The 13,121-nt window shown below is 38.3% G+C and overlaps 1 protein-coding gene across 1 annotated transcript; it reads right to left on the bottom strand.

The window, feature by feature from the left end:
- Positions 1–3,338: 3,338 nt before the first annotated feature.
- LOC123582197 (olfactory receptor 4F3/4F16/4F29-like) lies at positions 3,339–4,277 on the bottom strand. The gene has a single exon (XM_045448453.1). The coding sequence runs from the start codon at positions 4,275–4,277 to the stop codon at positions 3,339–3,341; it is 939 nt and encodes a 312-aa protein (XP_045304409.1).
- Positions 4,278–13,121: the final 8,844 nt, after the last annotated feature.

Genomic DNA, 13,121 nt, shown 5'->3' with positions numbered 1-13,121 from the left:
TAAAATGAACAAATCAGGAGACTATGGATGCTGGCGAGGATGTGAAGAAACGGGAACCCTCTTGCACTGTTGGTGGGAATTCAAATTGGTGCAGCCGCTCTGGAAAACAATGTAGAGGTTCCTTCAAAAATTAAAAATAGACCTACCCTATGACCCAGCATTAGCACTGCTAGGAATTTACCCAAGGGATACAGGAGTGCTGACGCAAGGGGCACTTGTACCCCAATGTTTATAGCAGCACTTTCAACAATACCCAAATTACGGAAAAAGCCTAAATGTCCATCAACTGATGAATGGATAAAGAAATTGTGGTTTACATGCACAATGGAATACCACATGGCAATGAGAAAAAATGAAATATGGACTTTTGTAGCAACATGGATGGAACTGTAGAGTGTTAAAGATACCATATGTTTTCACTCTTATGTGGATCCTGAGAAATTTAACAGAAGACCACGAGAGGGGAAGGAGGAAAACAAAAAAAAAAAAAAAGTTAGTGAGGGAGGTAGCCAAACCCTAAGAGACTCTTAAAAACTAAGACAAACTGAGGGTTGATGGAGGGTGGGAGGGAGGACATTGTGGGTGATGGGTAATTAGCAGGGCACCTGTTGGGATGAGCACTGGGTGTTGTATGGAAACCATTTGACAATAAATTTCATATTAAACACACACATGCACACACAAAACAAACAAACAAATTTTTAAGTGGATATACTTTTTAGCAGGTAAAAATCTTTTGGGAGAAATTACAATGTGAATAAAGAATTTAAATGATTATGATCCCCTATTGATTCCAAATTTATCAATCTCTAAAGAAAGTAATCTGAGATACAGATAACATATATAAGATTTTCAAGCAGAGTACAAAATTAAAGATAATCTAACTGGTCAATGAGAGAGGAATAACAAATATAATTACGATTCTCATATAATGCAGTAGTATGTATGTATTTAAAATTATTTTGTACTACAACATTTGATAATGCGAAAAACTTCTCTGAATGTAATATTCATCAAAAAGGCAGGCAGGATAAAATGCAGAGACCATTAAATGTCCCTCTTATAAATATCTATTTGTATTTAGGCAGAGAAAAACACTACTAATTAGCATATCAAAATATTGCCACTAATTATCTCCACATAGTGATTTTATGGGTGATTTCTACTTCATCTCTAATTCAAAGGAAGCTTTTCTTTTTATTAGAAGAAAAAAATTGTATTAGAAAAAATAGTACTTTCTTAAGTAATAAAACATGGAGGAATTCACATCAGAAATCATGGAAAATACACACTTCTTAGAACCAGAAATGTATTTATCAACACCCTTTCGATTATACAGGACAAAACCACACCTCAAACAAACTTAAGCAAGAAGGTTAATGTATTCGCCCATTTATTAGCTCAGCTGGTCACCAAATTCATTGGTGGGCAAGAATGAAGCTGAATGCCAAAGACTGTTGGAACCAAGAAACTGGCTACTGCCAAGCTTCTATCTGTAAATCCTATGTCTTTTTCCACATACGTTTTTTCAGTATCCCAGACTTAATTTTTGACAGCAGGAAGTATGATGGCCAGCAGTTTCTCCGTATCACAGCTCAAAAAGGGATGAGCTTGTTTTCTCTCTGTTCTTGGGTCTACCATCCTGAGGAAAAGCTCAGATTTGGCCCATCTTGGTCAGAGGCTCATACATGAAGCCTTCGACTATGGCTAAGAGATGTGTCATCAACACTTGGTTCAGAAGCATCCTTTAAGCAAACAGAAGTAGTCAGAGAGGTAGGATTTACATGTCACCTTCCAGTCATATGACATGGTTACGGCAAGACAAAGCTACATTTACCAGGAGAAGCAGGTTGCTGATTTGAGCAAATAACAGACTAGATGTCCACTGAAAGTAGTTATTTCTTCAGAGTACAAAGAATGACCTTTAGAATTAAGTGATACAGAAACTCTTCAGGTACTATGCAGTTGGTGAATCTGTCTTATCATACATACAGACATGATAGAAGAGCAGGAAGACAAAAGATTGGGAGGCATAGAAATTTTTTTAAATCAGAGAGGAATCTGGCAATCCCTGCTAGCCTACTGAACATTATTTAATCAGTAAAAGAGAAACCTGGAATCTCCCCTTTAAAAACACTACTTCCAAACAAATCTTAGGAGACTGAGTATAAGTGCTAGCTACTAAACTGTTTTCCAAGTCTCCATCAGGGGTGTTAAAAATAATGAATGAATGATAAAAAGAGCAAAAGAAATCGAAAGAAAACACAAATAAATTAGCAAGTGACATTGTAATTTCATTAATAAGGACCACTTACAAGACAATAGGAATACTGATACACTGGTTAAGGAGTATGTGTAAGGATACATAAGGTTCAGAGTTATTTGTACTACATCTCTGAGAATGAGCCTTGGTTCTTCTTTGTTAAAATGGATATGAACTGAAATTTCTAAATCCATGTATGCAAATCCCACATTCTTATAGAATATAATACAGTCATATACAAAACACCTCCCAAACTAAAACTTAGCTTGCAATGACTCAAATCCTGTAAATGCAATGGGAATAGTATTATTTCAGAAGAAGAAAAAGGAAGAACCTGGCTAGTTACAAACAAAAATGAGAATGAATCTTAAAGAACATAGAAGTTAGATAGTCTGAAACAGAGTACAAACAAAAGTCAAAAGGTAAATCTTGTGAGACCAACCAGCTCTGTCCAGACAGAAAGGTGGCCTGGCCTAAGGATCCATTCTTTTTCCACTTCTGATGGCAGGCCTATCCTCAAAGGCATCACAATCTCATGTGATTATTTGAGTGTCCAGCTGACTCCTCTTACTCCAGTTCCCTCCTCATTAATGTCCTTACCATCACTTGACTTCTCATAAATTTCCCTTCACTGAATTAATCAATTAGGCTTACATGAAAGTTCAGACCACTTGCTGATCTTTCACAGCAAATTAATCAATTGACATCTTGATATACGCATATATTTCTATCTAGTATCAATTTATTTAGTGTCAATCAGCATCCCCTTATGTAACGCACTCAGACACTGAAGAGACACAATTTTGAATTCTAGACCACAGTAAATTCATCAAGGTAACGTCTCCCGAGAGACAAGCAATTGTCCTTCTCTGGGAGTTACTGTTTTTCACACCACATGCTTCCTTCAACCAACCGTAGGCAGCAGCACAATGTCTCAGTTAAGATTTTTTAAGACCCTTGTTATTTTAATCTGGGACAACTCAATGGTAGTAAGGTACTTGGAATCTGGTATTCAAACTATAGATATGTAATGTTACTTCAAGTCAGTAAGGAAATTTTGCAATACTTGTGTCATTTAAGAAATCCTTCTATAAATAATAAACCGACTACACACTTTCCTCATTGCCACTTTCATCTCTTTGTTCCTGAATGTATAGATGACTGAGTTTAAAAAAGGAGTGAGAACTGCATCAAAGACAACAAGATATTTGTCTAGGTGTGAGGTGGGGTGAGGCCAGATATAAACGAAGATGCAAGGGCCAAAGAACAGACTCACCACCATGACATGAGTTGACAAAGTGGAGAGGGCCTTAGTTGTGCCTGCTGAAGAGTGTTTCCGAACAGTGATCAGGATAGAAATGTACGAGACAATCAATATGAAGAATGATCCCAGAGATATGAACCCACTGTTGGCTATGACCATGAACTCTAGACGGTAGGTGTCTGTGCAGGCAAGTCTGATGAACCGAGGAAAGTCACAATAAAAGCTGTCTAACACATTAGGGCCACAGAATGGCAATGTTATTACAAAAACCAGTTGAATCACAGAGTGGGTCAAGCCAATTACCCAGGCAGCAACTGTAAGCAAAATACACATTTTTCGGTTCATAATAGTCAAATAGTGCAGAGGCTTGCATATGGCAACATATCTGTCAAAGGCCATGGCGATGAGCAGCACCATCTCCACGCCACCAATGACGTGGATGAAGAAGATTTGAGCGATGCAGCCACCAAAGGAGATGACTTTACGCTTTCTGAAAAGGTCATAAATCATCTTCGGAGAAATGACAGAAGAAATTCCCAGGTCAATGAAGGACAGGTTGACCAACAGAAAGTACATGGGGGAGTGTAAGTGAGGGTCAGAAATCACAGTGAGCATTATGAGGGAGTTTCCCATCATGCTTGCCACATAAACCATAGAGGAGAACACAAAGAGGAGAAGTTGGATCTCCCAGGAATCGGTGAGTCCCAGGAACACAAACTCTGACACCACAGAGTGATTTGCTCTATCCATTGATTTATCCGCTAGAATGTTCCAGACAAGAGAAAATAACAAGAAACTAAAATGAGAATGTTAATAAAGTTCTACATTAATATGATTAATTAATCAAGGATATTCACATTGTGAAAACAAGGTATCCCCTCAATTCCTTCTCAGGGTCATTATTAAACATGCATTTTACTGGGGTCACCAAAAGGAGTTGACTCACTTCCACATACAATATTCCTAACACAATGGCTGCCAAGACTACAGACCTATAAACAAGAAAATGAAGCAAATATGAAAACGTAGATGTATATAGCAAGGATCGGGAGGGGCAGGGAGGGTGGTGCGGTGCAACACAAACAGAAAAAGAAAGAAGAGGTAAAGACTGAATTTGCCAGAATTCACTGCTATTGCTTTTTTTTTAGTATTTTAAGTTTATGCATTTATACTGAGAGAGACAAAGACAGCACCAGAGGGGGAGAGCAGAGAGAGAGGAAGAGAGAGAGAGAGACAGAGAAGGAGGGACGGGGGGGAGGGGTAAGAGAGGGAGAAAGAGACAGAGAATCCCAAGCAGGCTCCATGGTGCCAGCAAACAACCTGATGCAGGGCTTGAACCCACCAACCATGAGATCATGACCTAAGCCAAACTCGGATGCTTAATTGACTGAGCCACCCAGGCACCCCTCACTGGTACTATTTTAACTGTTCATACAACAATTCCTCAGTCATTCAAGTCGTCTTATTTCTTACCCTCAAGTCATCTCAGACACATATTATGTCTCTTGTAGTAGGTCTTATACCAGTACCTACAATCACTTTTGCAATTCACACTAAGCCCACAGGGTAGGGGCGAGCTAAGGAAACCTGACTTAGGATATAGAGGTGACTTGGGTGTATGCCAGGACAAAGGGCAGAATAGATGCTGATGGCACAGAGTACTTGCATGAAACCCAGAAAGTATAAGTACCTAGAAAGATGGTTAGCAGGACTCGCCTGAGATGTGCAAGGAGAATGGGGTGTTATGGGAGTCAGGGAAGTTAAGGAAGCCAATGCCATTTATCTGTCCAGAGTCTTTATAATCTCTGACGTTTGTGAACCTTGGCTATAGCTATTGGAGCCCTAAGCTTTGGGAGTTTGGATGAAGATATGCCCACTAATGTCACAGTTACAACATAACCATTGACTCTCCCCATCCTTCCATCAACCTTAGCACTTTTATTTTTCTTATCTCATCTCTTCCACTTCAATTATCTAAATTGTCTGAGATCCAATGCCAAGTCTGACAGTTCCCTGCCCCTAATTTTGCGTGACTACATGAATCTCTCTACTTGTTACCCATTTTTTTCAGAGACTAAAATGTTGCCATGTAGGAGATATATTCCCTTGCCTGTGTGTCCAACTCTGCATCTCCAGCCCTCTGGTTCCCATAATACTTAGATTTGCTGCTAAAAAGCGAGGTGATCTCAAAAAAAGAGGTAGGTTGCAGAATAAACAGTAAGGACTGGTAAAATAAAGATACATGAATGCACAAAAAGCCTCCTAACTGGAACCAAAAGGAAAGAGCAAGAAAAACCTAGCAGTAGAAAAAAATGGATTCCAAAGCTTTTCCTTTTATTTAAAAAAATTTTTTAATCTTTATTTATTTTTGAAGGAGAGAGACAGAGCATGAGTGGGGGAGGGGCAGAGAGAGAGGGACACACAGAATCTGAAGCAGGCTCCAGGCTCCGAGCTGTCAGCACAGAGCCCAATGTGGGGCTCCAAGTCACAAGCCATGAGATCACGACCTGAGCCGAAGTAGGATGCCCAACTGACTGAGCCACCCAGGTGCCCCTTGTCCTTTAATATGTGCATTTATATATGCACACATGTGCACACCTCAGTTGTGCATGATGAGTGAAATCAGTCATAAAAATACCCCACAGACACGTCTGGGTGGCTCAGCCGGTTAAGCGTCCACAGCTCAGGTCATGGTCTCGCAGTGTATGAGTTCGAACTCGGTGCTGGATTCCGTGCCGCCCTCTCTTTCTGCCCCTCCCCCACTCACACTCTTGTCTCTCTCTTTCCCAAAAATAAACATTAAAAATTATTATCCCACTAACTCATTCATGATTCCCTAGTCCAAGCTAATAATTTACAAAGGAGAAAACAGTAGTCCAGGGAGGAAAAAACAACTAGTTACAGAGAATCCAGGTTTTCTAGTCTACAAATGACTTCAGACTCCATATGCTAGAAAAATGATCAAGTGAGAAGAGGTATGCCAAACCTAGATCTACTTAGTCCAAAACAGCAGCCACTCCTTTCATATGGTTGTTACGCGAAATTAAAAACCTATTTCCTTGGTTGCACTAGCCACATTTCAAGTGCCCAAAGCCTCCTATGGCTAGTCGTTAAGTATAGGGTAGTACAATATAGAACTTTCCAAACCTTACCCATCCCTTAAAGGTAAATCAAAATCCCATTTCCTCTATGAAAACTTTCCTAGTAACTACACTTTATACAAACGTCTTTTCTCTCTTATTCCTAGAAGTCAGGAAATTTAAACTTTAATGGAAAAATAATAATTAACCACATTAAAAATAAACCACAATATATACCATCTTAGGAGACATTCCAGATGTCTACTTTTGGCCAAGGACACCTAAGAGTCTGTGAAATTCAGAGACATCTTGACAAAGGAGAAAGTGTTGTCAGTTTTGAAAAACCAGTAGGAGTTTAACAAGCTAAGAGGGGAAAGGAAAGCCTTTTAAGAAGAGATAACAACTGCTCTCTTATTAGAGCAAATCCTTTGCTACTAATCATAATTCCTCAATGGTTTCAATTTTTTTTAACATTTTCTTTCTTTTTGAGGCAGAGAGCACCAGCGAAGGAGGGACAGAGAAAGAGGGGGACAGAGGATCCAAAGTGGGCTCAGAGCCAGCAGCCCAATGTGGGGCTCGAACTCACGAACTGTGAGAAAATGACCCGAGACGAAATGAAACTCTCAACCGACTGAGCTACCCAGGGTGCCCCCTCATGGTTTCAATTACAGATTTTCTCTCCTCAAATATATTGTAAGTTTGAAGAGGAAAAGGACCATTTCTTCTGGTTCTTGTGTTTCCTAAAATACAAAATAAGTAGCAAGGATATCCTGATTATTTAGTTAATAACACTTCTCTGAAGTACAACCATTTTCTCAAGTCCATCATTTTTCAGTTTCTGTTTTTCTCATCTACCATGTTTTTCCATGAGGTCCAGCATGCATAAAGGAACTCTTCACATTCAAAACTAAGCATTAACATAGTTCCCAATCACTCCCAAAAGGATGCCTGGTATTCTTGCTATAAATTTCTACTTGGGAATAGGCAAGCCTCATCTCAACTCTTATAATGGTTCATGGTTTAACTTTATGAAGTTTTAGAAAAACAAGCAGCAGCACGTAAAAGGAAAAGGAAGACTGGGCGTGAGGTGGCAGGTTCCAGTAACAGCCAAGATATCAGGAAATTTACAGTTTCTATTTTCCAGGCTTCACGATATAATTAGTAGTCATCTTCCATGCCATTGTTAAAGTCAGAAGAAAAATAATGATTTTTTCACCATATTTAAAAGTTTCTAAAATATTTAACGATGCAATCTTAGAGTTGGAAAAGTCTATGTTATTTTATTGGTGCATATTTACTAAGGACTTTCACACATTTGATGCTTGTAATTATCTGTAGGGGTGGATATATCTGATAGAATTATTTTCATTTATAAATGAAAAATCTCAAATTCAAAAAAGTGACTTACCTAAAAACATAGGTACTTAGTTTGAAATCAAATACCAGGTCTTCTGATTCCAAATCCAGTGCTGTCTTGACTACATCAAGAAAATATGGATGTTTGCTCATGGTCTAAAACAATGATACCTCCTATAAATTTTAACCAAGAATACAAAAAAAAAAAAAGTACACCTTAAACTGGCACAATGTTATAGGTCATTATATTTCAATAAATGTGGAAAGAATTCCATTTTATTCAGAAAAATATTCTATCCCACCCACATAAACATTTAATACATATATAAATTAACTTACCCAAGGTTTTATAGCTACTAGTGGCAGATCCAAGACTTAAACCTACATATTAGTGTACAAGTTAAAGGGAAGGGACAAAGGTGGTTGCTGATTAGAAGGGGGGGTAAAAACCAAAATCCACCAAAATTTTGGAGCCAAAGATTCACCAAAGTCTGGCCTATTTATTCGTAAAAAGTCATGGTGATTGACAGACAAGAAATATCCCAGCTAGAGACAAAAACGTAGAAGCCATCCAAAATTTGAAGTTATGAGAAAGAAATATTTGTTTAAAGGATAACATATAAACAGATAAAAGAAAGCTAATGGAGGCCAAAGAAAGCTAATGCATGGCCAAAAAAGAATATATAGTATTTGTCATCATCATTATTACATTACTAGTACTACTGTTTTTATATATTATCTGCCTTTTAAAAGCCCTGCTTCTATATACAAAACTCAGGGAGAAAGGAATTTCAAAGAATTAAGGAACGGCTCACTTTCATACGCTAACCAGTGATCAACATGAGAAGACTAAGTAAAAGCAACAGATTTAGGGCTGAGCTATCACTGGTGCCATTCAAGAGAACATAGAAAATCAAAACAGAGAAAATCATGATTTTAGGGAGATAACCAATGGTGCCAAAGTGGAGAAAGTAAAATCAGGAACTGACAAATAATGTCAATCATCTAGGGGAAGAGGTTTGGGAAGGGGGGAATGGGGAGATAAGGCAATATGCTACGTGCAGAAAATGTGTAGAGTGACAGAAATCTACAGTAATGAGATAAAGAGGTTCCAAACAACTCTGAGGATCTGGATGAGGCTGGCTATCACAAACTTAGACAAAAGCCAGAGGAAATCTTTTTGTGACACCATTCAGAAATGTTCACGAACTGATACCCAGAATTTTAGAGCAGCGTATTTATTTAGCACAATAAGGAGAATGGGGTATCAAAACAGTCAGAGATCCTTTGTTCATTATTTTTGCTTCCTAAATTGTACATAAGAGCGAGATCATGTGGCACTTGTCTTTCTCTTATTTTGCTTAGCATCATACTCTCTCAATCCATCCATGTTGTTGCAAATGGCAAGGTTTCATTCTTTTTATGGCTGAATAATATTCCATTGTGTATGTATTTACCACATCTTCTTTATCCATTCAGATATAGATAGACACTTTGTTTCCTTAACTTGGCTATTGTAAATAATGCTGCAATAAACACAGGAGTGCATATATCCTTTTGACTGTTAACAATAGAGAACAAACTGGCAGTTACCAGAGAGGAGGTGGTGAGGGGATGGGTGCATAGGTGAAGGGGATTAAGCATATATTTATCATGATGAGCAATGAGCAATGTACAGAACCTCTGAAACATGATATTGCACACCTGAACTGGAATTAAAATTACAAACTTGATAGCAAACTAAATGCATTCCCTTGAAAAAAAGAGACAGAGAAAGAAAGAAAGAGACCCTTGGAGGCCTGAGGTCACATTGAAATTGTTTGACCAAATCACATACTGGGCAATGCAGCAAGCGGAGCCACAGATGAGCTGACAACTGGAGAAAACACAATACACATCAGAGATCGTGAAGGCAGGTACAGTAATTGTAAGCCAGTGGTAACGCTATACTTTACTCTTTCTCCCATATCTTCGTTCTCAACTCTGGATTCCCATTAAAAAGCAACTTCAGTACAACATTATGACTACAGTTAACACTGCTCTATGATCTACAAGAAAATTGCTAAGGGAGTTAATCCTCAGAGTTCTCATCAAAAGGAAAAATTTTTTTCTTTTCCTTTTATTTAATCTATTAAACAATGGATATTAACTAAACCTATTGTGTTTGTCATTTCACTATATAAACCAACCCATCATATTCTACACCTTAAATTGATATAGTGATGTATATCAATTATTTCTCAATAAAGCTGGAAAAATCGATTTCACTTTCTATCCCATACCTTTCTCTTTACAGTTGCCCCAACTCTTCCCTCCTGTACAATTCCTGCTTCTGCTCATTTTCGTATACCCTTCCTCTCTGGAAGCATAGGAACCTATGAAGGAGAGTCTTCTTATAGAGTATGGTCCACCAACCCCTCCGCCCCTCTTCACCACCACCACCTACCTAATCTGTCAAAAGATCTCATAACATCAGGCTCAGGGAATCAGAGGGGTTCCACACACTGAATTTCCTCCCGTGCATAAGCATTGCCCATATCCTTCCACTCACCCTCCCTAGGACAAGAAGCTAAACAAACCTCTGCTATTTGGAGAAAGGCTCCTAATTTAGCTATAGCACAAGGTGGTGACCAAATGATGCATTAGAGTTCTGGGATTCTCAGCCTGAGGTCATGAGTCCAAGGGAACGGTCTCACAGGATTATCAGGGAGGGAGGAAAGAGGTGTAGGATTTTCTCATACAAAATAAAGAGCTACATACTTTTTAGATTTTTTATGATATAATCCAGGGAAATCTCTAATGAAAGGAAAAATGCATTTTATGTTTTTTAAATGGGAAAAAACTCCAAAACTTTCAGGAAAACAGTTGTAGAACTTAGAAATCTTGACACATTTTGTCCACAAAGTCGCTTTGTGTGTTCAAAGGTCCAAACAACAAATAAGAACAGCAAGCATGAGTAAATATGAAAGACTCAGAATAATCGAGAAGGATGTGTACACTTGGGGTATAAACAGATTAGGACAGAAGGCAGAGAGTTGGAGATAGAGAGGTGTGGGCACACTTTACTTCCCCCAGAAACAATAGGAAACCAACCCAAAGAATGGTCAGAGTGCAGCAAATTGGAAAAATAGAAGATAATTCAACCAAAAACTATTAACACACAATTAAGTACATTAAGATTATTGCATTCAAACTAAGGCCCTGAATGAGAAAAAATGAAATATGGCCTTTTGTAGCAACGTGGATGGAACTGGAGAGTGTGATGCTAAGTGAAATAAGCCATACAGAGAAAGACAGATACCATATGGTTTCACTCTTATGTGGATCCTGAGAAACTTAACAGGAACCCATGGGGGAGGGGGAGGAAAAAAGAAAAAAAAAAAAAAGAGGTTAGAGTGGGAGAGAGCCAAAGCCTAAGAGACCGTTAAAAACTGAGAACAGGGGCGCCCGGGTGGCGCAGTCGGTTAAGCGTCCGACTTCAGCCAGGTCACGATCTCACGGTCCGTGAGTTCGAGCCCCGCATCGGGCTCTGGGCTGATGGCTCAGAGCCTGGAGCCTGTTTCTGATTCTGTGTCTCCCTCTCTCTCTGCCCCTCCCCCGTTCATGCTCTGTCTCTCTCTGTCCCAAAAATAAATAAACGTTGAAAAAAAAAAAATTTAAAAAAAAAAAAAAACTGAGAACAAACTGAGGGTTGATGGGGGGTGGGAGGGAGGAGAGGGTGGGTGATGGGTATTGAGGAGGGCACCTTTGGGATGAGCACTGGGTGTTGTATGGAAACCAATTTGACAATAAATTTCATAAAAAAAAAAAAAAAAAAAACTAAGGCCCTGAATATAATTTTCTTGAATTTAAAATATGTTAAATATGAAAAACATGAAAATAAAATACATTTTTAATAATAGCATATAAATTAATCATTACAGATACCTTCCTCTACTCTGGTAAGTCAAATAAGCCAAACTAGTAGAAAACAAAAAATAGAATGAATTGACAGTTCATAAAGGAAGAAAAATTAAAAGGCCAATAAACATAGAAAAGTACAAAACTTGGAGGCAAAAAGTTTGGTGTTTGTCCTTTCCTTACTACATGATGCCCAAGGCCATCCAAGGAGTATCTAGGAGAATATATTTAATTCATTTCACTATTAAGTATTAATTAAAGGATATAGACATAGTGAAGTTCCCTTTTTTCCTGACAGATTTTTACCCAGTAGAGACACATACACTTTCCATCCAAACAGACAACCCCAGATATTTATGGCCTGTTGAACATTAACCAGTGTTACATGTGTAATTCAGCAATCTTACTAGAGTTTCTATGCAAAAGTACCTACAGATACCCTAAATTTTTTCCCAGCTTTACAGAGATATTGGCATATGATACTGTGTAAGTTTAATAAGTATACAGCATGATTCAACACATATATGTGATAAAATAATTACCACAATAAGGTTCATTAATATCTCCATCACCTCACTATCATTACTTTGTCTGTGGTGATTACATTTAAGATTTACACTCAGGATGCCTGGGTGGCTCGGTCGGTTAAGCCACCGACTCTCAACTTTGGCTCGGGTCATGATCTCATGCTCGTGAGATCAAGCCATGTTGGGCTCCACACTGACAGTGCAGAGTCTGTTTGGGATTCAAGCAGAGAGGGGTCCAACTTCATTCTTTTGCCTGTGACTATCTGGTTTTTCCCAACACCATCTATTGAAGAGACTATCATCTCTCCATTAAGTATTCTTGTCAAATATTAGTTGACTGTATATGCAGGGGTTTATTATGAGCTTTTGATTCTATTTCATTGATGTATGTGTCTGTTTTTATGCCAGCACCATACTACTTTGATTAGTATAGCTTTGAAATAAAGTTTGAAATTAGGAAGTGTGAGATTTCCAACTTGGTCCTTCTTTCTCAGGATTTCTTTGGCTATTTAGGATCTTTTGCCATATGAATTTTAAGATGGTTTTTTCTATTCTGGTAAAAAAAAAAATGCCATTGTGATTTTGATAAGCATTGCATTGAATATATAGAAGTATAGAATTAATCATTATAGAACTCTAATTATAATGACAAGCTTTAAACACTTTAAGATATTCTTTCGGGGCGCCTGGGTGGCGCAGTCGGTTGAGCGTCCGACTTCAGCCAGGTCACG

Source organism: Leopardus geoffroyi, chromosome B3 (assembly GCF_018350155.1).
Source record: "Leopardus geoffroyi isolate Oge1 chromosome B3, O.geoffroyi_Oge1_pat1.0, whole genome shotgun sequence".
NCBI classification, from domain to species: Eukaryota; Metazoa; Chordata; class Mammalia; order Carnivora; family Felidae; genus Leopardus; species Leopardus geoffroyi.
This window is presented reverse-complemented; position numbering and strand designations above follow the sequence as displayed.